Below are 27,131 nucleotides of genomic sequence, written 5' to 3'. Positions count from 1 at the left end.
CCTTAATGACCGTGTCTCTTCTCCTCATACACTCTCCTTCCGCGGCTGTCGATCATCGACGTCATACCACCTGGAATCGTTCTTCTTGGAGCCTTTGTCCTCGTTGCTTACCCCTTTTGTTGCATTATTTTTGAAAACGAAAGCGCTCAAATGTAGCCACCAGGGGGCCTTCAAATTGTGAGTCATCGAGTAACGAGGTCTAACTTCATATTTTGGGGTCTCTCTGGTATTTCCGGCGGCAATGAATCCCATACGTGAGAATGCAATCAGTATCGCAGGCCGGGCACCACTTGTGCTGCCACGATCTTCTTGTGATGAAGTGCGAGGAGTGCCACCACAAATTTGAAGACGCAGTGCAGAGTACAACCTAAAATGTCGAACTGTTACAGTATTATCGGAAGCCGTAGTGTTGTTTCCTTCAAGGATATGAGCAACGCTACCGTAGCAAAGAGTCTGAGCTAGTTTCAAGGGGTGTTTCTATGCAGTTGCGTTTGTGGTTTGTGGAGAGTCTTGCGCGTGTGGCTTCGTTCTTCTATCCTTTCTTCGTACTGAATCTCTTCTTCTCAGACCTTTCGATACCATCCGGTGCCATGAATCACTCAACAGTAAAGGCCCATTATACACCCATGCGACACATTGGATTCGACGCCCGAAGGACAACTCATCAACTACCAGACCAACCGCACGCTGCACAACCACTTATCTCGACCGGCACGCACTTACACCTGTTGATCTAGGCTAAACCGTGTACAGGATTGTAGAGGGCATGGCAAATCCTCGCATCCCAGGCCTTTGTTTTCCTGTCATTTGCCCACATTTAACAATAAGGCATAGAGTGACTTTAAATTGTACCACGGCATTCAGCAGAAGATATTATGTCCTAACTTCGTTGTACGTGTGAGTTAAGTTTGTGTTTACAACATCTTTCGTTCGCTATGAGACCAAGTACTCTACCTAAGGTCTTTAGTAGCAAACTGGAGCCTGAAGGATGATTCGCATACAGATCGATGATGATGAGCGCTGTGTACAAATTACTATGGCCGATAACACATAACTGACCGTAACCGCTACTTTGAGTTATGAGGCATTGGCCGCTGGCGGTTTGCTAGTTTTGGTCATGAGAACCCCCTTCAATCTGAACTTGCTTGATCGACGATGATCGCTACTTGCTGGGAGTCAAAGAGCGCGCAGTGACGACGCCTGTTCATGCATGAGACGGAAGATCGATAAAACTTAAGACGGAGTTGCGGCAACAATGGTCTCTTCATTCTCTCGCACGTGACATTCCATACTTGGCATTTACGACAAAGGATGGAATGTCACATTACTTCGACTGACAGAGCAGATCAGGTTTTCATCCTCTCAGCCGTCAGCTTTCTCAACTCTCAACCTTGTTGCGTCTCCTCGGACGGGGTACGTAAATTGAACAATCTGATAAAAACGCCGATCTCTGATCTCTGATATGCGGCGATAACGTACAATCGCTTGTCTCCGTCTCCGTAGCCCATTCTTCGGTCGCGGGTCGGTCGCGGGTAGCCGCAGCAGGTCTTCTTTTTTCCTGATCCCTCGAGATCTTCGACGATCAACTAAGTCTTATGATGCGCGCATGCGATGCACTTGGCCAGATTAGGAAGCACGAGGCACGAAGCCGACGGCCATCATCTACCACATATTACAAGATGCAGCATGCTTCATGCTGTCTCGATCAGTGGTCATGAGGACTTACGGTTTGCCGGCAAAATAGATGAAGCCAAGAAAAGTGAAGAAGATGGGAGAACAACAGAAGACAGAAGGAGAGAGAAAAAAGACACGGCATGATCACAAGAGCAACAATCGGCGGCGATCAACCTTAGATTATTAACCAATAGAGACCAATAATGATGAATAATGAAGAGCTTAATGGAATAGGCGACCGTAGGTGGATCGCTCTATGCCGATGTGTTGCCGACATATACTTCTTCCCGAGTACCTCCGCGCTTATGACTACTGATGATTGACGATTGTTTGATGATTATCGACCGCTGATGATCGACCACAAATTACCGGCTGTACGTAGTATACCATAAACGGCTGTTCGTAGATCATCGATGAACAGGTTATCTATGGCCAATGATGTGAACGAAAGACCGAACAGGTGTGTAATAACGAAACACCTGGTGATGACAACTTAATGAGGAAGTCAACTCTCTTCATCACTTTTTTCATGTTTTCATTTCTCATTTTGTGCAGTATTAAAAAATGGACAAAGCATGAAGTCCGAAATTTAAAGAGCAGATAGCCATCATCATACTTGATTGTAACCGCAATCGCAGCTACGATCTTCGTTCAGCATTTAATAGCCCCCATGGAGCAGAAATTCAGTCTACTAGCGCCTTACTAACTCACACCCTCATCTTAACTCCATCCTTCCTACTTCTTTGAATTAGTACACATTCTCATTATTTGAGGACTGGTCTGCATTTTAATTCTCTTGAAAAAGGCTGGTGGACGTGAATAAGGACCCATGGACGAGGGCAAGAAAGAACACATGCTCGCGGGGAGGATGATATGACGTCTTGTACGTCAGACTGCTGTACATATATCATATATCATTTAACTTCCTATCGTTCAATCAACATCAGTGTGCATGAAGGTCATGTATATTACACGCCCAAATAGCAGAATATAATTACAGATTATGGCCAAGAATGTTACGCCTACAACAAGTTTTCCAAGACTATATTACTGAGTACATACAAGGAAGCGCATTGATGATTGATGACGATGAAAATGCCCACAGAGAAGGAGAAAAGACGAAGAAAGATGAAAGGAAAACAAAAGACGGGAAAGAAAAATGTCCAATTGTCAGACCACAGAATCGGGGAAGTTTAACCAGGAGAAGAACCAGAGCCAGAAGATGGACCACCGACAATACCCTCCCGAACCTCGACCACCTCCCCCATCCCATTGCCCTCCTTGTTCCCACCAGACCCAGCGAATAAGGTACCTAGGAAAGAATTCCTCACGGAACCACTCCTCCGCTTTCTCGCCTTGGGATAAGACTCCCTCTCCCAAATCGATTGGTGCTCGCCCGCCTCTTTTCGCTTGGCAGCAGCCGCAACGCCAGCAGAAGAGACAGGGCAGACCATCCTCTCGGGAACGAGGTCGCCGGAGACGTAGGGGTACTCTCTAATCCACAACTCCAGCATCCCCACTACTGTCCCCTGACCTGACATCTCTACCTCCTTACCCTTGATGCTCTCCTCCGGGGCCTTGCCCGCCGCCACGAGCATCGCCAAAGGGAGCTTCTTGCCAGGCTCGAGACACATACTGGCGTCCTCAAGCCGGTCAGGACCAGAGATGAGAGTGGGCGCGACGACGATGGCCAAGTTGAGGGCGTTCATCTTGGTGGAATCCTTGAATGCGGTCAGGCGATGGAGGATGTAAATCACGCAGTGGAGGATGACAATGTGGGAAGGGGGAAGGCGGGGGAAGAGGCGTTCCTTGATGCTAAATGGAGGTTTGGTTAGTGTATGAAGGCCCAAAGATAAACAAGAGATGACCTACTCGCCAGGCTCTACGATGGAACGGATCACGTCGTAGAGCTCGGATCGGAGGATGGGAGAAGCAAGCTCGGCAAGGAACTTGCAGAGAATCTTGGGGGGCAACAGAGGATCCGCGAGGGCCAGCTGGGACCAGGAGGGGTTTCCCTGATCTTCAAGAGGGAGAGCGAGTAAGGCGACAAGGGGCTCCAAGTGGCGTGACTAAAGCAAAGTCAGTGTTATAGGCTCTAACATACGATATGTAGAATGAAAAGCTTACGTGGGGAGCCCTCCTGAAGATCCCTTCGGTGGAAATGCCCGCACTCAAGATCACTTTACCCAAGGAGAGCAAAAGAGGAGGGACCTTACCACCGCATTCGTCCACCAAAGCAGTCAAGTCCCGCTTCCAGTAGCCTTCACTCGCAACGACCCTGCGGCGCTCAGCAGCGTCGTTGAAGCTAGTACGGGGGAGGCCGACGTAAGACGCCGCGGTACTAACCACTGAGGAAAGGGCCTGGAAACCCCAAAGGGAGGAACTCTGACTATTAGATGACCGCTTGAACATTGGTCTCGAGTCTTCTCCTAACGGGACTTGAGAAAGAGTGAGGGCGAACGAGAGGAGTTCGGGGTCGTCTTTGAGGGCTTGGGATTCGGCTTCGAGCACTGGGAGAGTGATGTCGATGCCTTTGAGTGTGACCCCGTGCTCGTAGTAGAGCGCCAACAGGGACGGGACAGGGTAGAGTTTGGAATAGGATTTGGGCGAGAGCAGAGGTACTATAAATGGGAGGAGAGCTAGGTGATAATTTTAGCGAAGTACTTAACAAGAGGTGAAATGAGGAGCGGAGCCATATCCCACAAGCTTTAACTTGATGAAAGTTGCTTCGGATTGGGGACAAATGAAGTAGGGGGTAGCGGAAATATCAACTTACAGCGAGTGAAATAGGATGGATGGACAATGTACTATATGAACACAAATCAATCAGGGCTACGCAGAACAAGCCAGATTACGAACAAAGCGTTTGACATTCTTTCGGTACCTGGGGCAAAAGTTAACTAACGGCGAGGATTCAACGGCCTTTTATACTTACTTGTGGGGGAGACGCTTCCACTTCCAGATCCACCATGCTACTCCAGGCAGCTTACGTGCTTCTGCCTTGTGTTTGACATCGAATGCCATCTTTCCTCCGAGCAATCCTTCCGCCGACAGGATAATCAAAACGTATCCGCCCTCGCCCTCTTCGCCAACCCAAGGCTCCAGTCTCCGCAGCACGATTTGGAAAAGCTCGTCATTGCTGAGGGTTGGCGGGGCAGAAGGGACATGGGCAAGGGAGACTATCAAAATGTTGTGTGGGACCGGTGGAGGATGGACGGTGAGTGTCGGATAGAGAATGGATGAGGTGTCAACGGACTGAGTGCGATGTAGGCTCTTGGTCCTGGATCCAGTGGAAAGGGCGGAATCGACACTTGCTCGACGGGACGAACGAGAGGAACCATCATCTTTGGGCCCGGACTCACTGGTCCAAAGAGCACCAAGGCTTCTGCGCCAAACCTCCTTACCACCTCTTGCGACGAGACCCATTATGCTGGCAGTTTCTTTGTCGGTATTGCTGGACGAAAGGGGCGGTGCTGGTGGCGGCTGTTGGGACGGATTCGCAAGGGTTGGACGATGGAGAACGGTGGCTGGGGTATTTATAGGTGAGGTTGATGGGGCATTGGCCTGGTCCATGGTCCGTAGCGGGGTTGAAATATACAGCTAGGTTAACTCGATCGCACTACTGCAGGTGACTCGGTCGATGATGATGGAGCGATTAATTAGTAGCTATCCAGACACAACAAAATGTATTGACGCGCATCAACAGGGCCCAGGCCCATTACGGCTATATTTTATTGAACCTTATTAATCTCCACCTCCCTGTGGAGACGCGTCAACATTTATAAACAAACAGATCTCCCACCACTGACGACGCCTCATTCCACATGAATTTGCTCCCGTCGTCTTTAATCTTTTGTGACGTGGCGTTCAGAGAATGTGGAGGCAACGATTGCGTGCTCAGGCTGAAAACTCTTCCGAAAAAAGTGTGTCCTTGTCTATCCGATCCCTGTCCCCTGCTGTCACATCTCGAAATGGTGGCGCGAAGTGAACCTTTATGCATTTCATCTCCATCCATACTCACATCTCTCCTGCTAAAATGGTTGCTCTCCCCAAGTCTATCCCTTCCCTCGCGCGTCTCGCCTCTACCTCTGCTGGCGGCAAGCACAAGGTCGTCGTTATCGGTGCCGGTACGTCGTGTTGCCCGTTTGGAAAGACCAATCATGCCAACTGATTCCGATGCAGGTGCCGCCGGTCTTTCCGCGGCCAATCAGGTGTACAACGCCTTCAAGGCTCAGGGCAAGACCCTCGCTGACGGCGACGTCGCTATCGTCGATGCCAACAGGAATCACGACTATCAGCCCGGATGGACTCTTGTCGGCTCTGGTCTTGCCAGCAAGGAGACTTACAGGCGTCCCGTTTCTTCCCTCATCGGCAATCAGTTTGCCCACATCCCTCAGAACGCTGCCGGCTTTGAGCCTGGAGCCAACCAGGTCGTCCTCGCGGACGGGAGCAAGATTGGCTATGACTACCTTATCGTCGGTGCTGGTCTCCAAATTAGTAGGTCTCTATAGTTCATGTTATGTTGCACTCAGGGTTAACTTGTGATACAGACTGGGACAACGTCAAGGGTCTTACTGCTGCTCTCGCGGACCCCTCCAACAGCAAGGTCTCCTCCATTTACTCCTACGAGACCGTCGACAAAACTTGGGACCTCATCCGTAACTTCAAGGGTGAGGGCGAAGCCATCTTCACCCAACCCTTCGGTGTGATCAAGTGTGCCGGTGCTCCCCAAAAAATCAACTACATGGCCGACTACTGGTGGAAGTCCCAAAACCAGAAATACCACTCTACCTTCATCACTGGTATGCCTACCATGTTCTCCGTGCCCCATTACTCCAAGGCTCTCGACGCTCTCCGACAGGAGAAGGGTATCGATGCCTTGTTTAACACTAACCTTGTTGAGGTCCGTCCCGAGAGCAAGACTGCTGTCTTTGAGGTCCTCGCTGGTGAGGAAAAGGGTAAAAAGATTGAGAAAGAATTTGGTCTCTTACATGCCGTCCCCCCTATGGGCCCTCTCAAGGCTATCAAGGAATCCCCCCTTGCCGATTCTGTCGGATGGGTCGACGTCGACCAGGGTACTCTTCAGCACAAGAAGTATGAAAATGTCTTCTCCCTCGGTGACTCTTCCTCTCTCCCTACCTCCAAGACTGCCGCCGCCATCACTGGCCAGTCCCCCGTCCTCACCCACAATCTCGTAGCCTTGATGGAGACTGGCAAAATCGGTGACGCCATCTATGACGGTTACACTTCCTGTCCTCTATTCACTGGCCGAGGATCTTTGCTCCTTGCCGAGTTCAAGTACGGTGCTGAGAGGAAGGAGACTTTCGGCAAGTTTGTTGACCAGTCTGTTCCTAACCGGTAAGTCCAAATCCAATTCTACCATATGGTATATTCTTGAATCAATACTTATTGCCTTTTTATAGATTCTTCTATCATCTCACCAAGGACGTCATTCCCCGAGCTTACTTCTCCAAAATGCTCAAGGGCGAGTGGTACGGTCCCCGATCTATCTTCCCCCCTCAGTACCTCCCTCAATCTCAGTAAACAACCCGCCTCTCTTCCTTCCCTCATATCCTTCTTACCGTTACTTCTATATAAACCATCCATACCGTCTGAGGGTGGATCTAAAATGTTTTTATAAAAACGCTCAAAAGCCAACTGAAGATGGCGTAAAACGTTGTACGATAGATACTTCAAGGATCAAAAATGGAAGATGGAAGGAAAGTGAGACGGATGTGATAGATTTTAGAAGGCGTGGTATAGACAATCGTGCAATCGTGCCGATGCATGCTTTTCTTTTTCTTGTTGCTCGTTCCGACTCGTTTCTCTTGCACTCACTGCATTTTTCCTCTGATCAAGGTTCATTCAACAGCGGATATACTAATATATCAATAAACGATAAACGTTCGATTTCGCCTACTCGGACGTTTCAACCAAAATGGAGGAAAAGAGCACATGGCCACCTGGAAGAGAAAGGCTTCCGATTTTTCAAAACAGACTCCATGGTTCCCAACCAGGAAAGGACGTATGGAGCGAACAAGGGATCGTCTCTGTCTCCATAAGAAAGTGTAGGTGACTATCCATGAAAAGAAGGGTTAGTCCCCAGATTATTTAGATGAACAAAAAGAAATGAACAAACGTTTTGAATAGATTGGTGCCAACGTGCAGTGAAAGGCGTTCGGAGATTGAAAAATGAGAAGAGAGAAGGATATATATCAGAGAAGAGATCTCTTGACTGGATCTCAAAGGATCGGCCCAGTTATGAAAATCGCCGGTGAGCAGACCTGATCTTTGAAGATGTCTTGGGTCTTCCATTGCAAAGCTGGAAATTGGACGTATATAAGCATCACAAAGTTCGCACATGGGCGTCCGCACATCTAGAATCAGCGAGATACATACTCTTGGCAGCAAGAGTTTCGGCCTACACCAATTGAGATATTTCGATTTACCACTACTAGCGCGTTATCACTACTCATTCATAAAATCCAACGCATTGCTCTGTTTCGCACCTGCTTGTCGGCAAGATGTTGCTCTACTTCGTTCGACATGGCAAAACCAGCCTGTACGTTACGTTTATAATTCTCCTTCTCGTATAAGCACGACCATTTGTGTGTGATGTATGCCTGCCGGTACCGGTGATGCTGACTTGAAGATCCTGACGAGGGTTGCAAAAGCAACAATTCCAATCTTGTGCAAGGCACCATTAACTCCCCTCTCTCACCTGAAGGGTACGTCCAAGCCCAGAAGCTGGCTGAACATCTCCGTCTGGTACCCTTCACCGAAGCTTGGTCTAGTCCATTGACTAGGGCTCAAGAGGTCTGTCCATTCTGTTGTTTCTTCTTTCTCTCACCCCTGCCTTCATCCTCCTCATCTGCCATTCTTTCACCGATCTTCGGCCCATCAGATCGAGTGTTAAAGCTGGAAAATATCTAAGCTGATCTTGTTCCTGCGGGACTTCCTACTTTAGACAGCAAAGGTGATTTTGTCCCAACAGCCTAGTAGGAAAGCCCAACTGCATGTTGATAACCGTCTGAACGCAAGGTGCATGGGGACAGCAGAAGGTAAGCGTTGGGATGAAGTCAAGGATGATCTGCAAGCTCATAAAGCTGAGGACGGCGATGTGTAAGTCTTTACTCTGTTCCTGATTAATTCTTCCTCAGTTTCCTGGTTGCTCATTCTTCCGATAATAATAATAGTGTGAAAGCTAGACTGCACGAATGGTTGGCTGAGCTTGTCAACACTCATGCACCTTCCATCTCCGTTCCTTGTTCATGTACTTCCCCTCTTTCTCCCCTCCTGCCGCTATCACCCACTTCGCCTCTATCCCTCACCTCCCCAACTGGCAATCTCAACCCTTTTGATCTTATCCGTGCCCTCCCTCGCCCTGGTTTCTCCAGACGCCCATCCTCGAGATCCTCTTCCGTCGCTACCGGCCTGGGAGGTGGCTCAGGTTCGGGGGTGATATTAGTGCTTACCCATCAAGAATGTTTAGAGAAGCTCGCTGAAATGCTTAACCGGGACGAGTCCGTGGTTGAGAAAGGCGAAAGTGAAAATAAGGCTAAGACGGTGCCGTTGAGTATGTATGTGTCGGAAGGGATCGATTTAAAAATGAGTCCCGTGGGAAATACGAGCGTGGCGATTTTAAGAGTCTGGTGGGAGCATATCGAGAGTGGTGTTGAGATAAGCAGTGTATTGAAAGCCAGGGGACGCTTGGAGGCATGGGGAATGGAAGACCATTTGGATTGAAATTGTGTCTCGTCGTCTCACATACTGTACCAGGTATGAATGAGCGTCTCTTTTTCTGATACGCTGGTGCTGAGTCAGATCGTCTCAATGATTCAAGTTAGAAATGGTACTTCGGCAGAATAGACAATTTTTAAGGAGCTTTGACGATACGAGACGCGAATGGTGCAATATGGATACATGCCCTATACAACAATTTAAACTAGAGTTTACAGATCTAACCACGTTATATCAGCACGCTAGCCCTTTTCTAATGCCAAATCATGGCTGAGCTCGGGACTCACAATAATCCGGAGCTTTGAGGTTGACTCCATGTTCACCAAGAGCAAGGCTGAGATCGTCCATCGTCAGAACGACTCTGTTCCTGTCCTGTTTAGACGTAAAATAATCAACGAGAATGCTCTTAATAAAGGAATTACAAAACGTACAACACCGGCGGCAGGTCTACCTCTACCAGCCGTCGCACCATTGACTCTCAGTTTTGAGAAGTGAAATGCATCCCTTGAAAGGTCTGAGATGAACTTTTGAGCAACAAGAGATAAGAGCCGCTTTCTATGAACCGTCAAGCGGGTCGTTAGTGAAGAGTTAACACACAGAATCCATGAATCGCTGCTTGAGCTGAAGAAAATCAAAAACATACAGCCTGGGGTCGGAGCAGTCGAATCCTGACCGTTGTAAGAAGTACTCAGTGACCTCTTCCGGGATCTATAGAGACCGTCAGTGCCAAAACATTTTATGGTGAGTAGAAATAAACGAACAAGAGGCTTATACCCATCTAACATAACCAACAATTCCGCCAAGCTTCGATCACGACGAGCAATCTCCTCCTCCCTACGCGCTGCCCAAAAAGTATCTTGGTTTGAAGGCTGCGGTTCCGTTTGGGTAGCAGCTGGGGCCGAAGCCGATGCATTGCCTGCCAGTCCAGGTGCGGGGCCAGAAGACGAGATCGGGACAGATGTGTTGGATTGGGCATTGGGGACGGAGGCGGCAATAGAAGCAGATGTAATAGCTGCTAGTGTGCCTGGTGCACTTACACTAGGTACTGGAACCGATGTGGATGTTGATGCAGGAGTTGCAGCGCCATCAACGTTACCAGAGATAGGGGGAGGAGCTGGTGACCTTGTTGATCCGCTGAGAACAGACTGAGAAGGTATTGATGCAGAAGCCGGCGCGGACACTCCGACAGCACTAGTGACAGGTGTGGATACTGAAGAAGATGCTGACACAGGCGTAAAAGACATAGGCTGATTTTGGCTAGGAGCTGCTTGTTGCTGGGATTGAACTTGCTGTTGCTGGACTTGAGGAGGAGTAGGTGCGTTGGCAGTCGACGAGAAATTCGACATCTTGACTTATCTTTGATTGGGATAGATAGAAATAGAGATCAAGACTGGATGATTATGTCGACTGAGGTTTTAGGAGTTGCGAATGAACGAAAGAACGAACAAAGCCAGGACCGGCCAACACTAATTTAGGCGCGCCAACCTTCAGCCCTTAGGCCACATGCCTATTAGACCTTCTGAGTGTCTGTTTCTTAGTCTTGGTTGTCTGCCGCCATTGTTATGGCACTTCACATGCACTGCATTTCATGTTCTGGCAGATATTCTTCTACCAATATTATTCTAAACTACAGCGCAAGGCTGTCTATTACCTCAATGTATAGTCTGAATGACAATACAAGCTGGTCAATAATCACTTGTTTGTACAGGTGAAGAAGACTCACGTACATTACCAACAACAAAAAGCACCCATCATCATGAACGGCGATTACCGTGCCGAGTATTCATCAGGCACATCCTATTAGCGAAGCCGAACCAAAGTCGTTTTGTCGTAATTGTCTTTTGCTTCGTTTGCCTTCTGTTTTGTTTGATCTGGAACCTACACGAATCCCCTCCTCAATAACCTTCTAGGTTCTTTGGACATGGACCCCTTACTATCGTTACCACCAGCTCTTTCATCCGGGCTTCCCTTGAGCACTGCCCACGCCCTGTCTTTCCTCTTCACAACATCCTACGTTGGCTCGCTCTACATCTCGCAGCATCTTTTCGGGGCATCTACTCTAAACCCTCGGAAAGCTCCACTACCTAATAAGGTTCACGCGCAGACAGAACCTCTACCTCCTATTTCAGCCACAGATGCTGATGGCCTGGGAGTCGAACATGATCTCGGTCCAGAGCTTGGGAGTCGGGACCACCCCATTACTATCAAACGTCGAATGGAAGCTGTTGCCTCCTCCACCCTTCTGAGCGTCGGTGGGGTGTACTATGTAGTGAAGCAGCTTGGTAATTATAGCTGGAAAGAAGCAATTAGCCCTACTATGGCTTTGTTGGGAGTTCCCACAGGTTTCGGCGTGCCATCTCGAGCCCTGCCGTATCTATTGACTCCAGGATTGATGATAGGACCTCTGTATGCCATGCGCTTAACTGGAGAAATGCCAATAATTGGATGGAGGAGAGATGGAGAGACTCTATGGTCTGCTCTGAAAAGAGAATTTGGCTTGGTAGAAGTGAGGAATTACATCGTTGTAAGAGCTACGGTCTATCTTGCGGGCTAAACATTACTAAGCAATTGGGTAGGGCCCTCTGACAGAGGAAGTGGTATTTAGATCTACCATATTAGCTGTGTCGCTTCTAGGTCGACTTTCCTTGAAATCCTTGGTCTTCGGTACCCCTATGTGGTTTGGCATAGGTACGTCAAATAGCTGTCTAGGGTTCCTTATGTCCATGGATATTGACCTCTTCAGGGTAGCTCACGCCCATCACGGATTCGAAATGTACAAGAAGAATGGAAGGAATGGAGCAGCCGCGTTACAGGCCATCTTGACTACTCGTAAGTCTTCTGTCAAAACCTTTTCGCATACTTCACTGATAGGAGGCTACGACAGTGTTCCAGCTCACATATACCACCCTATTTGGCTGGTTCGCCTCTTATCTCTACCTTCGCACAGGTTGGTATTATTTTGAAGCTACGCAAAGGATGAAGGCACCTCTCTGACATATCTGAGTAAAGGATCTGTCTTTCCCCCATTGTCGGCACACATCTACTGCAACCTGATGGGTATTTATCTTCCTACTACCGCTATCAAGCGTTATCCGAGGAGGAAAGCATGTCAGTAATAGTTCCTATGCTTGACCACTTTTGGATCAACAACTAATAGCATCATCGTGGTTAGTGATCTGGGGAACGTACTTGGCGGGAATCGTAGGGTTCTATTTTGGCGTCAAGATCTTGTAAGGTTACAATGCTTTGTATCAACGTATGTCATCAGCCGAAAAGGAGATTCATGTGTATTTATCATATTGGGAAAACGAAGCACTCAGTTTAACTTACACCTGGGCCCTCTTCTATACCATTAGTGACTCAAATTAAATCACCCAGACTATTCGACACCTGCCGCCTTGAATGTCACTTTCCCACACTAAACGCCATTCTCTTTGCTTTTATAGTACGTAATATCCCAACTGACTCAGCAATTAACAAATGTGTCACCAAACTCAGGGGCAGAGGCGAAAGAGGATAGAAGGAAGTCGAGGAGCAGAAACTAACAGGCCCGATCGCCGTGTTTGTTGATGGTAATGACGTTTCAACGTATGGATTGAGAATGAGCTATCTAATCTTGATAGGCGGATAAACAGCCAGCCAGGACGGGGCATGTGTCTTGATCCGATGCTACACCGATGAAGCGGAAAGAAGATTAGGGCGGAGGAGGAGAGGAATAATTATTGTTTGCCATATTTCATACTCGTTCGGTCTCCAGCACATGCTAACGTTAAACTTTGAGCTTTGTAGTCTTGCTTGCTTCCCGCAATTTCATGGAAGGTTTTTGATGGCCAACGCCGGACACCCAATTATGAATAAAAACGTATATATATATGGAGACGATTGTGACGGTGTGCTCGTTGTCCTTAGCCTTTTCCCTTCCTTCTCGCCACCGGCCCTTCCTCTTCTCGGCCTGTCACCTTTCCTTGACAAAAAACTCTTCACATTGGTATAATATACTACCTCTATACCATTAACTGATACCCAAACATCTCAAAGCCATCTTCTTACGTTTATTGAGGCAAGGTAATGAATCTTATTCCTATCCTATATCTTGACAGCTAATCGATATTCCGCGCCTTTAGCTGCAAAAGCGCGGAATCCATCGTTAATATGTCAAAATTAGTGAGCGAAAGTGACCTCCTACAAGCTCTCAAAGCTTTAGGCGATAGCAATGAGTTTGTCGCCCAAGGAGAGGAAGTGCTACATTCGTAAGCCCATCTTCTCATTGCTTAGGTCATATGAACTGACTTCCAGCCCATAAAGCTCTTCAAACCATTATCCAGAGGGGGCGACGACAGAACTTTCAAAAAACGGAGTCGCGTACATTCACGATAGCATCGTCATCGTTCATCCTCCCGTCTCGGACAACTCTGATACCCCAATCCAGGTGAATCTCGGCACACAAAACTTGGAAACTTCTACGCTCCAACATATTTCGCCCATACATATTTCGGAGCCTCTCCAGGAATCAGTTCTTGCTGGAATCCATAATGACGTCCCCCATCGGCAAGAAGAAGTAAGTAATCTACCTCCACCGATGGTTTGTTCCGCATCCTTTTCGACAACAACAGCAACCACAACAGATCTAGTAAACACGGCGCGTCCGCAACAATGGGGGGTCAATGCTTTTGCATCGCATCCTAATTTCTTCTCGGTTGATTCTTCTTTCCCTTATCCACTTTCCGTGGAACAGCAACAGCAACGACCTTTTCAGCTAGTCTTTCACCCCATTCAGCCGCTTCAGCTACCTGGCTCAACTAACACGAGGGATCTTCCTGCATCTGATCCCCATAACAGGCACCAACCCCAACGGCCTTTCGAACTGGATCATCCTTGGCAACCGTCTCAGCCTCTTGTTACAGATGTTAGGAGCTATCCACCCCAATTTCCTTCATTGTCAACTTCGGGACAGTTAGTCAAGCAACAGGAACCTTCTATTACTTCAACTCATGGGCGTTTCGCTACCACCACAGGTATCCCTGACCGATCAACCGACTTTATGGACACTCTCGATAGCAAGCATCAGTATCCAAGCCATCCAGTAAACCCTAGGTTGATGGCTTTCCCCACTACGAATGATGTTTCCCCGCCATATCAATCTGGCTCTGATCTTCAACAGGACGTCAAATCGAATCAGCTCTCTGCGAGGCCTAATAAAACCCCTGGGTTCAATTGGGCTAAGAACCGTGTCTCCTCGGATGTCACCAAGCCAAGCAGCTCTAGGTACATTCTATTTGGAGCCTTAGGAAGTCCTGGTTCCCATGTCATGCGTAAGTCAGATAATCAAGACGTGGAATCCGACCGCTGACAATAATGGAAGCTCAAACAGAGCGTGAGACACGTGAAGAGCCTCAGCGCCGTCAGCATGCCTGTAATTGTTGCCGAGCGGCAAAGAACAAGGTATGTTCCGGTATTATAACCACATGAATACTGTACAGAATGCTTACCTGCATTGCTTTGAAGTGCGTTGGCGGCGGTAGACAGACGAACGAATCCTGCCGACGTTGTATCAGGAAGGGCAAGATCTGCGACTGGACGGCCAAACCCCGGAAGTACGGACGACAGAGGACACCACCATCGTGGGGGGATCCTTAATACCCAGTTCATACTTGAAAATGCACTGGACATTCGTTTTTGGCATTTTCAGAGCAGTGAATTTTACAACCCAAAGGACAATTTAGTAGTCGGAATTCACCGACATGTCCATATGCATTAATTAGTAAAGTTCTTACTTGTAATCGTTTACTAGTAAAATCCTGATGCAATTTTGAGTTTTTCAACGGGGAGTACTTAACGGTAAAGCGGATGGTATCTGATTCCATTGTTCAGATTTCAACGCCCACACTGAATAAGATTCAGGTTCAGGTATCCGGGCGAACAATAGCGGTGATGGGTAGTTCTTAGTCGTGCCAAGATTAACGGATTCATGTCTCATGAGCTCATACTGCAGTTCAATCCCGCGAAACCAGACAGTGCCTTTTCGCGCTCTATCTGTCCTTCGATGAACTTCTGCAGATATCCAAGCTGTTGAATCGACAATAGATACTGTATTTGTTCGTCCCAAGCCATCGAGGAGTGGCTTAATTCTCTTCTTGCCAACTGTTTTCGCGCAATGTGTAGCAATTCTCCGGTGACAGTGCCCGAGGAATTGCGCGTAGATCCTTGAAATTGCCCAAGGTAGACAAAAATATTATCCCGCGTTCGTTCAAGCCCATCATCGCAAATGAATAGCAGTGCAGTCTTTTCTATCCCATATACTCAGCTCGTCCATTGGTCGTCTTCAATTCAAAACGTCAGTATCCATTACACAGCCCATTACGACAATATCATCCGCCAACTCATAAGTGCGAGAGATCCAAGTGCATGCCCTGATCCATGCTCGTTGCCATCGTACAAATACTCCCTGCTAGTCCGATCTAAAATACGCTTAGACGACGGTACCGGCGTTAGAGGCGATACGGGGCCAGAGGTCGGCACACTCCTTAGCGACACTGTAACGCTAATTAGTACAATGCAGGCCACTAATGGCATGGCTTTTACTTACGGTCCGTTGATGGCAGAACCCTTCATCTCACCCTTGGCGTTGACAATGACACCGGCGTTGTCCTCAAAGTAGAGGAAGATACCATCCCTTCTCCTCCAGGGCTTCCTCTGTCGACAGATAACAGCGGGCATGACTAAATAAATTTATCAGGACGGGTCGATTCTGGGGAAACAAAGATATACGTACCCTTCTTACGAAGCTCAGGCTTACCCTTCTTGACGGAAGCCATAACCATGTCACCGGCAGCGGCAGCAGGGAGTCGGTTAAGTCGGGCACCAAAGCCAATAACGGAGATAACGTAGAGGTCTGCAACCATCAATCAGCCCATGTTCCTCAACTGGGAAAATACCGCCAAATTTGATGAAACCCACTCTTGGCACCAGAGTTGTCAGCGCAGTTCATGACGGCACCGACGGGGAGACCGAGGGACATGCGGAACTTGGTACCGGCGGCAGCGGCTAGAAAGAAGTCAGTTTTGACCAATGGAGATGGATGCGCAACGACGGGCGACGGGCAGTCTAGTGTCAATAATTTGATGTGGATAATCGATATCGAATGGGCGATAGCCGCGGTTGATAGTTGTGTGGCCCAACAGTCCCCATCCTACTCCTGATCCCAGCGAATGAATGACATGTTCTCACATCCTACGCCAATTCTCGAATTCCCCACACCACCCTTCCCCATTCATTTACTCCCTCGTCGAAAGTGTCGAATATCCAGCATTGTTGCTAAGACTGCCCATCGCCGTATAATCGTTTGCCTGTTGGATTTATTACTCACACTTGATGGACATTTTTGCTGTTTGGGAGGTTTTTGAGGGTTGAAGGAAAGACTTTCAAGGTTTTCGTTGCTTTTGCTAAGCCAGAGACTTACGGACGTCGGAGTTTCACGGAATTTAGCCTGTCCGCCAAATCCAAGGTGAAAGTGGCGCTTTTGGGATTTTACTTGCCAGACGCGGGAACACATTTTGATCCCGCCATCTTTGGGAAATAGGCACGCCAACTCCTCAAGGTACAGTTTGTCATATCAATTCTGTCGCGACGCGTAAAAGAATAAAGAAGATCCTTCAAAGATGATATGAATCGCGTCGGCGGCAAGAATTGTCATTTTTATCTGATAGAGGAAAGAAATCTTCCATATCTCTCTAAACTTGGCCTGTGGATCATTGTACAGGTGAATATTTTACCCATGTCTACTGTGACACCATCACTCGCCAATTCTACCGCCGCCTCTTCTCCAATGCCCCAATCTCCGGCAACACGAAGCGCGTCACCCTCAAAGGAGGATGTCAAAATCGTTTCTAGCAGCGAGCGCGATGCCGCTGCCAATGGCGCGGATGTTGACGGTCAGGAAAGGACTGCAGACCCTAAAAAGGTGGTTGAAGAACTGAAAGAAGAAGGGCAACATGATCCCGAGGTGAGTGGACATCAACGAGACACAATGCAATGCACTTTGTGTAGCGTGTTTATTTGGTTCGAGAGTTGGTTGTACGAAACTGACGCCGAACATTCCTTTGTTTCTCTCGATGCTGTTATATTGCAACCTCTTGCTCTGTCTTTAATGAACTCCATTATCTACTCTCTCCAATTACTCCGCATCATAATGCTCTACACACCAATCGTCCATGATGACATCGACTCTACTCATCAGGCTGCAGCTCGAGCTGCTCGTCTGAACTTCTTACTTGACAAGTCTACGATCTACGCAAAGATCATTGGCGATCGCATGGCCCGCCAGCAGATCGAGAAGCGAAAAGCCGAAGCTCGAGCAGAAGTTAGGAAAGCCAATAAAGAAAAGAAGGAAGCAGAAGCAAAGGAGGTTAAGAGAGAAGGCATGAGGGATAAAAGAAAACCTAAGGGAGTGGAGGTCGAAAGCAAGGACGAAGGTCGAGGCAAGAGAAAGAGGCAGAACGTTGGTGGGCGAGATGAGAAGAAGGCTAAAGTGGACAAGGATGAGGTGGATATCTTGATCAGACCGTTGTAATGTAGGCTGACTTGATCTTTCAGGTGGATGCCGACGAGCGACTACCTGTGCAGGTTTCGGAACAGATTCTAGGTGACCAGATTGAACGTGATGGTGACGAGGAAAGCGATGGAGACGTCCAGTACTCTTTCAAACAGCCGGAACTCGTTACCGGTGCCAAACTCAGAGATTACCAGCTTGCGGGCGTCCAGTGGATGATCAGTCTGTACGAGAATGGCCTCAACGGTATCCTTGCTGATGAAATGGGTCTCGGCAAGGTGAGTCAAAAGGTTCAATCGGTCACTCAATGTGCTTACAAGCTCGACAGACTCTGCAAACAATTTCTTTCCTTTCCCATTTGCGAAGTAAAGGCACATGGGGCCCATTCTTGATTGTCTGCCCTCTTTCTGTCTTGAACAACTGGATTATGGAATTTGAAAAGTTCACACCTAGTGTCCCTGTATGTTACATATTTCATCTACCATCAGCAATGCTGACTTGAGGAAAGGTCCTCATGTACCACGGCAATCCCGATCATCGCGCGGAACTTCGCGCAACTCGTCTACAAACTCCTACCGCATCTGATGCTGGCTCAACCAAGACTAAGGGACGTAAATCTAATGGCAAGGTGACCGGTAACAACACTTCAACGTTCCCTATCGTTATCACGACCTACGAGATTTGTATGAAGGATAAGCAGTTTTTGAGCGGTATTAAGTGGAAATTTATCGTCGTCGACGAAGGCCATAGATTGAAGAACCTGGATTGCAAGTATGTGTTATGTGGTATATTCTGACGAAGGTACTGACTCGGGGCTTAGGCTTATTCGCGAACTTAAGTCATATACGAGTGCCAATCGAATGATCCTTACAGGTACTCCTCTCCATGTTCGTTTGCCAATTTGAACCTTATCTGTACTAGATACTGATTTACGGATGTAGAACAATCTCGCCGAGCTTTGGTCTCTCCTTAACTTCATCCTTCCCGATATCTTTGACGACCTAGACTCGTTCCAGCAATGGTTCAACTTTGACGAGATGAATGAGGGACAAACGACTGAAGGTTTGCTCAACAAATCTAATGTCGTAGCATCTTTGCATGCCATTTTGAAGCCATTCTTGCTTCGACGTCTCAAGGTCGACGTCGAGAAAGAACTTCCCCCCAAAAAGGAATATCTCCTTTATGCTCCTCTTACTCAGACGCAAAAGGACATTTACCAGGCTATCGTCTCTGGTCAAATCCGGGAGTACCTTATCGACAAAGTTTCCTCCAGTGGATCAGGTTCAAACACCCCCAAGGAGGAGACCCCGGAGTTTGAAGCAATAGTTGAAGCAAACGATGGTAGAGGGCAGAGAAAGAAAAAGAAGGTTAACTATAAGATTGAAGAGAATGATAACAAGTATGTGAGGGATTTAGAAGAGGGCAGGATAAAGCCCGAGGATGGCCCGACTGGGGTGGAAGAAAAGAGCGCTGCTGAGGTGGGAAGGAAGTGGGCGTTGAAGCAAGCAAGTGAGTATATATTTGAGACGTCTATTTTTGATAGATTCTGATCAGAATGACAGCCAAGCACGTCAACAACATGCGCCTGCAGAATCTTGTTATGCAGCTCCGAAAGATTTCTTCCCATCCGTATCTCTTCGACTGGCCGAGTGACCCTGTCACGGGCGAATTAGTTGTTGACGATAACTTGGTCAATGCAAGTGGAAAGATGCTGCTGTTAAACAGGTTACTCGATGCCTTGTTCCAGAAGGATCATCGCGTACTGTTGTTTAGTCAATTCACTACCATGTTGGACGTAATCGTAAGTATCTTGAAGACTGAGAATGTATTTCAGGAGCTGAGCGTTTTTGCAGGAGGACTGGGCTACGGTGTACAAGGGCTGGAAGGTTTGTCGAATTGATGGTTCAACCCCTCAAGAGTCTCGTCGGGAACAGATGGACGAATTTAATGGTGGCAAAGACGATCCAGACGCCTGCAAGCTCTTTCTACTAAGCACAAGGGCCGGTGGTCTTGGCATTAACCTTGTCAGCGCCGACACTGTCATCTTCTTTGATCAAGACTGGAGTGAGTGTTCACCTTATCCAAAATATTCGCAGGCTTTACCCGTTTGTGGGCTGATGTTATGATTTTTGCAGACCCTCAAATGGACTTGCAAGCTCAAGATCGTGCTCACCGTATCGGTCAAACCAAGCCTGTTCTCGTTTTCCGACTCGTTTCCGCCCATACTATCGAAAGCAAAATCCTGGCCAAGGCTGGTAACAAGCGAAAGCTTGAAGCGCTTGTCATTTCGCAAGGAAAGTTCGGTCGAGTAGTAGATGAGAATGGAAGGGTGCTGTTAGGTAGAAAAAGCACCAAGAAGGCTGAGGCGAAGGAGAGCGTCACGGAAATGGCCAAGGCGTTGTTAGATTTAGAAGGCGAAGAGATTAATGTGGCGAGCAAGGACGACCAAATCATCAGGTATGTTGCTCATAACTCTCGTATCCGCCATAATTGTGTTATTCATTTGAAACGGACGCTAATAATGGTTATTTTTCGATGATAAAACTAGCGATGCTGACCTCGAAATCCTCCTCGATCGATCCCCCGCCGCATTCGCACGTCAGAAGGGTTGGTCCGCCGGACTGGGCAAGGCCGGTGCCCATGGCCGAGCAGAACAGCTCAAGAAGGGTGAAAAGACGACGTTTGAGGTGTTTGAGACTGCCAAGGATGACGGGCAGGGGTTGTCTGGGATGTTTGGGGGGGACGGTGATGCTGAATAGACGGGGAAAATGGAAACGGTTGTAGACGGAAAGAGACAGACGATTTGATTTAACGCCTCAAAAGATCGTATACACGGTGTTAGAGTTGAAGATACGCGGCTGTTGATTGGCAAAGGAGAAAGGCATCCTCATCTTAATGATTGTAATGTTGTCTCGTTTTTTACGGAAAGCGCAAGAGCTTTCCATGTGCTTAGTTTGTAAACATAGATCAAGATCGTTTATGCAAATTGTTTTCTCGAAAGATAGGGTATTGGTACTTTGTCGAGTCTGGAATTCGACGGTGGCCTCTGCGTGCCTCGGCATACCCCATGATTCTCATTTCTTGCACATTTGGGGCTGCAGCGATTACCATCGTTCCCATAGTTTCGTGTGATTCTATATGCCGCGTGCATGTGTTTTAACAGATCTCTGGAACAGCTTGAGGTTGAAACAGGTCGACGGGTGGAAAGACGTGAGGCCTATGCTGGGAGTTTCAAGGGCAGACAGGTTGCATATCCGGAACATGACCTTGACCGATGGCGAGTGCTAAAAGAGCTATTGGATCATCCATCGGATATCCGTGTTTGGCTTGTCCTGTCTGGTCTACGTGGCGCTCGAAGCATTGAAGCATTGAACCTTGACCTAAAGAATGAAGATGGCAATAAAACGTTGAAACTCATAGTCCTTTTGCAAATACTTGTGAATGCGTTGAGGTGTGCATAATCATACAAAAACCCAAAAATCATGAATTCTCTATCCTTGTCGCTACACAGGAGTGAGTTCAATGCCATTATACCAATAAACGGAAAATCGGACGCACCTGCTTGTGCTTGGGATTCTTTGAACAGATGACATATATTCTTCCTTTCCTCCTGACAATTAAACACCCATCACAAAACTTCTTCACACTACTCCTCACTTTCATACCCCTGATCTGAGAAACTCCCCTGCCGACATTTGTTGCGTGAGACGCAAGAGTAGGTCGAGAGGCGAGATGGGTGAATAATGAAGGAATAGATGGTCGGAGAGTGGAGGCAAGGGGCGGGGGGGGACAGGTGGAGCAGAATCGTTGTGTAGGGTTGGAAGGGCCCGCCCTTGCGAGCTGTGGGATACGGCGAAGGAGGGAGAGCATTATGAGTGGTTTGTGGTGCCTGCGAATACGGTTTGTGTGGTTTCTAGACGGCCAAAGTCACAAAAGTCAGAGGAGATGGAAAGTGCCACACTCTCGGAGTTAGGTAAAATCCGGCCCTGGGGCAAAAGCGGTGATTCGATGTTGCTTTCTCCCCCTCCACCCCCCTCCACCTCCTTGCCTCCACTCTCCCCCTTCCCTTCTGTCTCTTTCCACCTCCACCATAGGCTCCGTACGCTGCTGACCCTCTTACACACATCTGCTGACAACGCCGCGCACTAACATTCCGTCATGGCAGCGCCCACACCTGCCACGGGCGAGAGTCCCATTGTGGCGAAATCGACACCGTCGACAATCAGTGGGCCACCCACCGTGACCTTGACAACGGGAGGAGGTGGCCGAGGAAGGGGCAAGGATGGCAAAGAGAAAGAGACGTTTGCGTGCACCTTTCCTGGTTGTGGCCAGGTATGTCGTCAAGGCTTTTCTGGTTGTGGCAAAGGCGGGCACTGACAGAGAAAAAGACTTATAGCCGTATGGAGTACTTGAAGAGGCATCAGAGAAAACGTTCGTCTTGCTCTCTTTCAGGCGTCAACACGAATATTGACTGCTTGAGCTAATATGTTTACCATAGACCAAGACGACAGACCTTTCCAATGCAAAGACTGTTCCAAAGCCTTTGCTCGAAGGTAAGCCTCGTCCTTTGGTTACGCCGTGAGGCCTATGAGGGTATCGTTCGCTCGTCTGGTGACCATTTGATGTGACCGCCTGTCGGTTACACAAGCCGCTATAAGATACGCAGCTATAAGGTCATTGCAGTTTAAGGATAAGGAAAATAACGTCAGAAGAGTTTCGACATTGTCGAACTTGACCTTTCTTCCTTTCGCCATCTGCCAACCTGGCGGGTTTTAAGGCTGGAAATGACAGACCAAACATGTATTTTTGGCCACTTCATTTTCTGATCTTGATCGTGGAGCGTCGAGTGAATCGGTGGCTACACATTGTCTGCGCCCTAAACCTCATAGATCTCTTGACTATCTTTTCATAACCTCAAAACATATGCTGACTCATCTCAGTGATGTTCTCCTTCGACACCGACGTCGATGCCATCCTACCCCTCCTCCCGTGGACCATTCCACTTCTCCGCCTGCATTAAACCGTATTTACAACGGTATGCCGGTCTCATCATCTCGCACAGACGCGCGCGAGGCATCGCCATCTCATCACCGATCCCGTAAACACCCCAGACAGAGTCATGGTGATGAAGAGCACGATCACTCCCGTGCTCGAATCGATCCCGCTCTGAGAGATGACTATGATGGATCGAATGAGGAAAGATATCGAGACAGGGGTTACGACAGTAACGGCGTGTATGGCCAGTACTACAATGCGTCAGCCAATGACGATCATCCCAATTACTCCTCTCATCTTATGCCCATGTTCAACCAGGATCAGTCATATCATAGCTTGAACGATCCCAACCATCTCGAAGATGCGTCTGTCCTCTTGAGCATGGCCTATCCTGGTGGGGTCCCTGGGAATGGCAGACAATCGCAAGAACAAAGAGATTTGCCGGAATGGGCTAGCAATCCCACAATCAACTTGATCATGGAGACTGCTGTTGCCAACCGCGAACGCGAAGATGCCAACAAGGCCCCTTCCAACGATAGCGGTACCGGTTCGAATCCATCCATTGAGGTCCAACCTCAAAATGCCGCTGTTTCCGCTGACGCTTCTGTTACGTCTGTCCCCGAGCAAATTGAAGTGTCGGCACCCGTCTCTTCTGCCCCTGAAGTCGCACCGTCGGGACAACAAGAGATTGATCCCAGGCTCCAGAATGGTTCTGCTTCGGAGTCCCCTTCTGCTACTGCTGAGGGTTTTCTCAACGCGATGAGCTGGTTGTCGGGAATGGACAGCCAGGGAGTGTTCAACAAGACGGGCAACTCGCCTGATATTTCTAACTGGGTAAGTTCGGCTTGATTTATTCGGAAATATAATGTGTTATATGCTGATAATCGTTTTGAAAGTCTCTTTTGCGATCACCCAAAAATACCCCATTTCCTATTTCTTCTTTATTCTCTCCTTCCGCTTATGGACTGCGAATTGACTCTGCCAATGGTTCTACCTCCAACAACAACAACCAGCAGGACCCCCCAAACGTGCTCCATATCCTCGAGCAGCTCGCGATGTATGAAGTTCCTCAAACAGCTGCCAATCCCAACCCTGAACGACCTCTTCTCCGTGTTCATCATGCCGAAATTGAAACTCTTGCTGGGGCAGAAATCGACAAAGGCAGCCGATTCTACATCCCGGCAGATCGGTTTAATGGATGTTACCAAATTCCACACTGGGCCCTCCCGCCTCTTCGCACACTCTCAATGATGGCTTGTCGTACTTTCCATACCGTCCTCAACCACTTTTCCTTTGTCCACCTCCCCACGTTCAGGCTTATTGACACCGCTGCTTGTCTGGCTTTTGCCATTTGCACTGTAGGCGGTATCAGGACGGGCAACTCATCCTTATCGGACCAATACCTCTGGCAACCTCCCACCGGCGACGGCCGACCCAGTCCTGGACGGTCCAAAGCCTTAGACGGCCCTGTTGTTCCCGACCAGAGCTGGGAGAGTTTGTACGAGGAGAATTGGTATCGTTGTAACGAGCCAGTCCGGGCTCAACTGGTGTCCAATGTGGCTAATTGGAAGAATGGACCGGTTGTGAGGAGCGAAAAGACGAACATGCTCGTCAAGTCATTTTCGCTCGCAAAAGGGGTTTTGATGACCGAGTATAATGTTGCGCTGTTACAGGCGTTGATCCTTTATCATGCTCCTAATTTTTTGAGTGAGGATGAAAGGGAACGGGCGTCCGCGAATATGTTCTTGGGTACTATTGTAAATGTGCGTTCTGATCTGCTTGCTTGATTGTATCGGTATGGACGAAAGAGGTCTAATGTGCTTGGCAGGTGACTCGTCAAATTGGATTCTTCACGCCCGAGAGCGACCACCACGCCCAAACGATTCGCATCCCCGAGGAACCATATACACCCAATGAGCTCGACCGATGCTGGCGTGATTGGATCCAGCTCGAAACCCGACGCCGAACAGCATACCTCGTCTACCAACTTGACACCATCTCCTCCCTCGAATCAAACATTCCTTGTATCCTTTCTTCGTCTGAAGTAGCGTACATCCCGCTTCCAGCACCTGATACGCTGTGGAAAGCCCCTACTGCCGAAGCATGGCTTAAAGCCGTAAAGAAGTATAGACCTATGACGATGGACGAAGCTATGCGTCGGACATTCTTCCTCCCCACTTACGGCGCCTTCGACAAGCTGCATCAAAAGGCTGATACGCAGTTTTACCATCTCCTCAACCAAAGTGATTATGGTCCTTTTGCTCGTATGGCTATGGTGATCACCCTTCTTCGAGGCGTTATTGACATCGGGGAAGGGAAGCGTGATAGAGGAGATTGGAGGGATTTAACGGATTTGTGGGTGGGGTGTTCGTGGTTGAGGCCCGGGAAGGTGATGCTCGCGCAGGATGGGACAGATTTGGGAGCGATAACGAGAGACAGTTTGAAGGATAGGTTCAGACAGGCTCTTCAAAAAGTAAGCGGGAACAGACATGATATGAATTTTGAGTACTAACGACTATTTTAGTGGAGAGAAGGATGGGACTTTGATAGTCTTTGTGCCTGTCCCACGACGGGTATTACTAAATGCCCCAACGGAATGGTCAGCCCTGAAAACAGTGGTTCGGAAGGATCTCCCAACTCCGATGAAAATGAGATACCCAAGGAAACTTTGAATTACTGTGAAGGCGAGTCACCATGGCTTTCGAACTACTCCGCTAAGCATGCTAATTTCCTTTATCTTGCAGATGGATTACCTATCTACTGGCTTGCTCAAGCCCTACTCAACATACTCTACGCCAATAACTGCCAATCTTCTGGTACGAACGTCTTCAGCGGTTTGCATTACGGTGATATGCTCAAGTCCGCGCGTACCTTCACGAGAACAGGCGAGGGTGTGCCTATAAAGATAAAAAATTTGAGCGCTTCACAAGCGAGGGACGGAAGCCACTGTAACTCCCATCCTGAAAATCCACTCTCCAACCAATTCACATCAGAACGCAAACAAAATAAACCTCCTACCCCAGCACCAACATCTTCCAACCCGCCTTCTGTAGGATCCACCAATTTTAACCCCTCTGAAGTTGAATTATCCGCCCTGAGCGCTGGCATGAACGAAGGTACCTTCGCAGGTATCTTGCAGGCTCTTACTGCTAATTCGGGAGGATTCGGGATGAATATCGGTTTGAATGTGGATGATTATCCAACTCAGTCTGGTTCTGGTTCTGGTCTTGGATCTGGGGCTGCGGGTGCCGGTAGTACGGCCGTCACTCCACCCAAAGCGAACGCCGATGCAAGCCATATCTCCAGTAGTAGCGAAGGCAATGGAAACATGGAGCTTACCGAGAACGATTTGGCGGGGCATCTTGGGTTCTTGATATGACCAGCAGCCCGCTTGGACCAAAGACGAGATGTGGTGAAGGAGACGAGTGTTAAGGTGTATTTTTTGTGAGATTTGCTTTCCTTTTGAGGTATTTTTGTGGATATGATTTAGAGACAGGGTGACCGTCGATGAACTGCGAAATACAACTGGTCCGAAAAGGCATAGATTGAGTGTTCTTGTAGTGATTTTCTGCTTGTTATGGTATATCGATTTGTTTACGCCTCAGAAGAAGATAGCTTCTACAATTGTCGGGTAGATTGTTCGTTGATTCTCAGCCCTTTTTCGCGTCTTTGCGAGGCATGGATGGGCAACATAATGTAATAGAGTGGTGCATTCGTCTGAACACTACCCCTTGTTAGTGACATTGTCATCAGAGTCGTTGTCACTTCGTTTTCTATTTGTCAAATATGTAATAAAGACACTCAAGAAATGCTGCAACGACTTTACCATTATTTAAACTGACCGTGATCATGATATATCATCTATAACTAATTACTCACTTTAGAATGAAGGCCTGTTGTCATAATTCAACTGTGTAACCATTTGTAGTAAGACGGTCGTTTCTTCGTACGTTTCCAGCTGAGATGGCCACTACTCGTACAGTTTCCCTTAATCTCCACAACTTCCACTGAGACCACACTTTTTGTCATTTTCCTGCTGCCTGTAGTTTCTCCTAGAGAAATCGAGGATCGTATTAGAACGAAAGCGGAAATAGTGCAGCAAACAAACTGTAGTGATTAACGAGAAGTATCCTTTATAGCTTACAGTAGTAGTGCAGTGTGTGGTCTTATGGGA

At 48.1% G+C, this 27,131-nt stretch overlaps 10 protein-coding genes and 1 non-coding gene; 6 read left to right on the top strand and 5 right to left on the bottom strand.

Moving 5' to 3' along the window:
- Window positions 1–2,568: 2,568 nt before the first annotated feature.
- Window positions 2,569–5,414, bottom strand: CNAG_01982 (hypothetical protein). XM_012197134.1 has 6 exons: window positions 4,610–5,414; window positions 4,534–4,558; window positions 4,451–4,481; window positions 3,802–4,313; window positions 3,547–3,743; window positions 2,569–3,489 (listed from the first exon to the last, which is right to left on the bottom strand). The coding sequence occupies exons 1-6, from the start codon at window positions 5,245–5,247 to the stop codon at window positions 2,868–2,870; spliced, it is 2,025 nt and encodes a 674-aa protein (XP_012052524.1). The 5' UTR covers window positions 5,248–5,414; the 3' UTR covers window positions 2,569–2,867.
- Window positions 5,415–5,652: 238 nt separating this feature from the next.
- Window positions 5,653–7,484, top strand: CNAG_01981 (sulfide:quinone oxidoreductase). XM_012197133.1 has 4 exons: window positions 5,653–5,801; window positions 5,857–6,171; window positions 6,225–7,032; window positions 7,098–7,484. The coding sequence occupies exons 1-4, from the start codon at window positions 5,669–5,671 to the stop codon at window positions 7,216–7,218; spliced, it is 1,377 nt and encodes a 458-aa protein (XP_012052523.1). The 5' UTR covers window positions 5,653–5,668; the 3' UTR covers window positions 7,219–7,484.
- CNAG_01979 (transcription initiation factor TFIID subunit 10) lies at window positions 7,483–10,841 on the bottom strand. XM_012197132.1 has 7 exons: window positions 10,176–10,841; window positions 10,058–10,122; window positions 9,846–9,969; window positions 9,702–9,786; window positions 8,100–9,634; window positions 7,814–7,996; window positions 7,483–7,750 (listed from the first exon to the last, which is right to left on the bottom strand). The coding sequence occupies exons 1-5, from the start codon at window positions 10,758–10,760 to the stop codon at window positions 9,627–9,629; spliced, it is 867 nt and encodes a 288-aa protein (XP_012052522.1). The 5' UTR covers window positions 10,761–10,841; the 3' UTR covers window positions 7,483–7,750; window positions 7,814–7,996; window positions 8,100–9,626.
- On the top strand, window positions 7,613–9,420 carry CNAG_01980 (hypothetical protein; the record flags this gene model as incomplete). The annotated part of the gene is made up of 4 exons (XM_012197496.1): window positions 7,613–7,742; window positions 8,327–8,402; window positions 8,716–8,796; window positions 8,871–9,420. 4 exons carry the CDS (start codon window positions 7,613–7,615, stop codon window positions 9,418–9,420), a joined length of 837 nt encoding a protein of 278 aa, XP_012052886.1.
- A 422-nt stretch (window positions 10,842–11,263) lies between the features above and the next one.
- CNAG_01978 (prenyl protein peptidase) lies at window positions 11,264–13,138 on the top strand. XM_012197131.1 has 7 exons: window positions 11,264–11,938; window positions 11,991–12,102; window positions 12,163–12,243; window positions 12,299–12,361; window positions 12,424–12,522; window positions 12,587–12,859; window positions 12,913–13,138. Exons 1-6 carry the CDS (start codon window positions 11,336–11,338, stop codon window positions 12,646–12,648), a joined length of 1,020 nt encoding a protein of 339 aa, XP_012052521.1. The 5' UTR covers window positions 11,264–11,335; the 3' UTR covers window positions 12,649–12,859; window positions 12,913–13,138.
- A 428-nt stretch (window positions 13,139–13,566) lies between these two features.
- On the top strand, window positions 13,567–15,125 carry CNAG_01977 (hypothetical protein; the record flags this gene model as incomplete). XM_012197495.1 has 4 exons in its annotated part: window positions 13,567–13,664; window positions 13,720–14,726; window positions 14,777–14,856; window positions 14,920–15,125. The coding sequence occupies 4 exons, from the start codon at window positions 13,567–13,569 to the stop codon at window positions 15,049–15,051; spliced, it is 1,317 nt and encodes a 438-aa protein (XP_012052885.1). The 3' UTR covers window positions 15,052–15,125.
- Window positions 15,126–15,361: 236 nt separating this feature from the next.
- CNAG_01976 (large subunit ribosomal protein L23) lies at window positions 15,362–16,861 on the bottom strand. XM_012197494.1 has 5 exons: window positions 16,781–16,861; window positions 16,372–16,458; window positions 16,187–16,306; window positions 16,001–16,133; window positions 15,362–15,947 (listed from the first exon to the last, which is right to left on the bottom strand). Exons 1-5 carry the CDS (start codon window positions 16,791–16,793, stop codon window positions 15,884–15,886), a joined length of 417 nt encoding a protein of 138 aa, XP_012052884.1. The 5' UTR covers window positions 16,794–16,861; the 3' UTR covers window positions 15,362–15,883.
- Window positions 16,862–17,088: 227 nt separating this feature from the next.
- Window positions 17,089–20,966, top strand: CNAG_01975 (helicase). XM_012197493.1 has 11 exons: window positions 17,089–17,416; window positions 17,651–17,956; window positions 18,007–18,240; window positions 18,291–18,422; window positions 18,471–18,733; window positions 18,783–18,849; window positions 18,904–19,471; window positions 19,525–19,763; window positions 19,816–20,026; window positions 20,098–20,419; window positions 20,511–20,966. Exons 1-11 carry the CDS (start codon window positions 17,189–17,191, stop codon window positions 20,719–20,721), a joined length of 2,781 nt encoding a protein of 926 aa, XP_012052883.1. The 5' UTR covers window positions 17,089–17,188; the 3' UTR covers window positions 20,722–20,966.
- A 198-nt stretch (window positions 20,967–21,164) lies between these two features.
- CNAG_01974 (large subunit ribosomal protein L36) lies at window positions 21,165–22,056 on the bottom strand. XM_012197492.1 has 2 exons: window positions 21,521–22,056; window positions 21,165–21,465 (listed from the first exon to the last, which is right to left on the bottom strand). Exons 1-2 carry the CDS (start codon window positions 21,830–21,832, stop codon window positions 21,454–21,456), a joined length of 324 nt encoding a protein of 107 aa, XP_012052882.1. The 5' UTR covers window positions 21,833–22,056; the 3' UTR covers window positions 21,165–21,453.
- CNAG_01973 (C2H2 zinc finger protein Zas1A) lies at window positions 22,006–26,712 on the top strand. XM_012197130.1 has 8 exons: window positions 22,006–22,294; window positions 22,351–22,393; window positions 22,461–22,515; window positions 22,903–23,791; window positions 23,854–24,720; window positions 24,786–25,430; window positions 25,482–25,641; window positions 25,702–26,712. Exons 1-8 carry the CDS (start codon window positions 22,121–22,123, stop codon window positions 26,334–26,336), a joined length of 3,468 nt encoding a protein of 1,155 aa, XP_012052520.1. The 5' UTR covers window positions 22,006–22,120; the 3' UTR covers window positions 26,337–26,712.
- Window positions 26,645–27,101, bottom strand: CNAG_13039. XR_001046303.1 has 2 exons: window positions 26,837–27,101; window positions 26,645–26,768 (listed from the first exon to the last, which is right to left on the bottom strand). It is a non-coding gene; the product is annotated as a hypothetical RNA (non-coding RNA).
- Between the last annotated feature and the right edge of the window lie 30 nt (window positions 27,102–27,131).

This window comes from Cryptococcus neoformans, chromosome 11 (assembly GCF_000149245.1).
Source record: "Cryptococcus neoformans var. grubii H99 chromosome 11, complete sequence".
Taxonomy (NCBI): domain Eukaryota; kingdom Fungi; phylum Basidiomycota; class Tremellomycetes; order Tremellales; family Cryptococcaceae; genus Cryptococcus; species Cryptococcus neoformans.
Note: the sequence above shows the minus strand (reverse complement) of the source record. Positions and strands in the feature narration are given on the sequence as shown.

Bases quoted from the DNA above. Each gene is read 5' to 3' on its own strand.
- CNAG_01982 (XM_012197134.1), bottom strand. From the start codon at position 5,247: ATGGACCAGGCCAATGCCCCATCAACCTCACCTATAAATACCCCAGCC. The intron at 4,482-4,533 runs GTTCGTAATCTG...GTGTTCATATAG, and splicing joins GAAAGAATGTCAAACGCTTT to TACATTGTCCATCCATCCTA. The intron at 3,744-3,801 runs GTAAGCTTTTCA...ACTTTGCTTTAG, and splicing joins TCTTCAGGAGGGCTCCCCAC to TCACGCCACTTGGAGCCCCT.
- CNAG_01981 (XM_012197133.1), top strand. From the start codon at position 5,669: ATGCATTTCATCTCCATCCATACTCACATCTCTCCTGCTAAAATGGTT. The intron at 6,172-6,224 runs GTAGGTCTCTAT...CTTGTGATACAG, and splicing joins CGGTGCTGGTCTCCAAATTA to ACTGGGACAACGTCAAGGGT. The intron at 7,033-7,097 runs GTAAGTCCAAAT...GCCTTTTTATAG, and splicing joins GACCAGTCTGTTCCTAACCG to ATTCTTCTATCATCTCACCA.
- CNAG_01979 (XM_012197132.1), bottom strand. From the start codon at position 10,760: ATGTCGAATTTCTCGTCGACTGCCAACGCACCTACTCCTCCTCAAGTC. The intron at 10,123-10,175 runs GTTCGTTTATTT...CGGTCTCTATAG, and splicing joins TAGATGGGTATAAGCCTCTT to ATCCCGGAAGAGGTCACTGA. The intron at 9,787-9,845 runs GTACGTTTTGTA...ACGTCTAAACAG, and splicing joins GTAGACCTGCCGCCGGTGTT to GACAGGAACAGAGTCGTTCT.
- CNAG_01978 (XM_012197131.1), top strand. From the start codon at position 11,336: ATGGACCCCTTACTATCGTTACCACCAGCTCTTTCATCCGGGCTTCCC. The intron at 11,939-11,990 runs GTAAGAGCTACG...GCAATTGGGTAG, and splicing joins AAGTGAGGAATTACATCGTT to GGCCCTCTGACAGAGGAAGT. The intron at 12,362-12,423 runs GTTGGTATTATT...ATCTGAGTAAAG, and splicing joins TTATCTCTACCTTCGCACAG to GATCTGTCTTTCCCCCATTG.
- CNAG_01976 (XM_012197494.1), bottom strand. The intron at 16,307-16,371 runs GTGGGTTTCATC...TGATGGTTGCAG, and splicing joins TGACAACTCTGGTGCCAAGA to ACCTCTACGTTATCTCCGTT. The intron at 16,134-16,186 runs GTACGTATATCT...AAATTTATTTAG, and splicing joins GCCTGAGCTTCGTAAGAAGG to TCATGCCCGCTGTTATCTGT.
- CNAG_01975 (XM_012197493.1), top strand. From the start codon at position 17,189: ATGTCTACTGTGACACCATCACTCGCCAATTCTACCGCCGCCTCTTCT. The intron at 18,734-18,782 runs GTATGTGTTATG...CTCGGGGCTTAG, and splicing joins TTGAAGAACCTGGATTGCAA to GCTTATTCGCGAACTTAAGT. The intron at 19,472-19,524 runs GTGAGTATATAT...TCAGAATGACAG, and splicing joins GTGGGCGTTGAAGCAAGCAA to CCAAGCACGTCAACAACATG.
- CNAG_01974 (XM_012197492.1), bottom strand. From the start codon at position 21,832: ATGCTCTCCCTCCTTCGCCGTATCCCACAGCTCGCAAGGGCGGGCCCT.
- CNAG_01973 (XM_012197130.1), top strand. From the start codon at position 22,121: ATGGCAGCGCCCACACCTGCCACGGGCGAGAGTCCCATTGTGGCGAAA. The intron at 22,295-22,350 runs GTATGTCGTCAA...ACAGAGAAAAAG, and splicing joins CCTTTCCTGGTTGTGGCCAG to ACTTATAGCCGTATGGAGTA. The intron at 23,792-23,853 runs GTAAGTTCGGCT...TCGTTTTGAAAG, and splicing joins CGCCTGATATTTCTAACTGG to TCTCTTTTGCGATCACCCAA.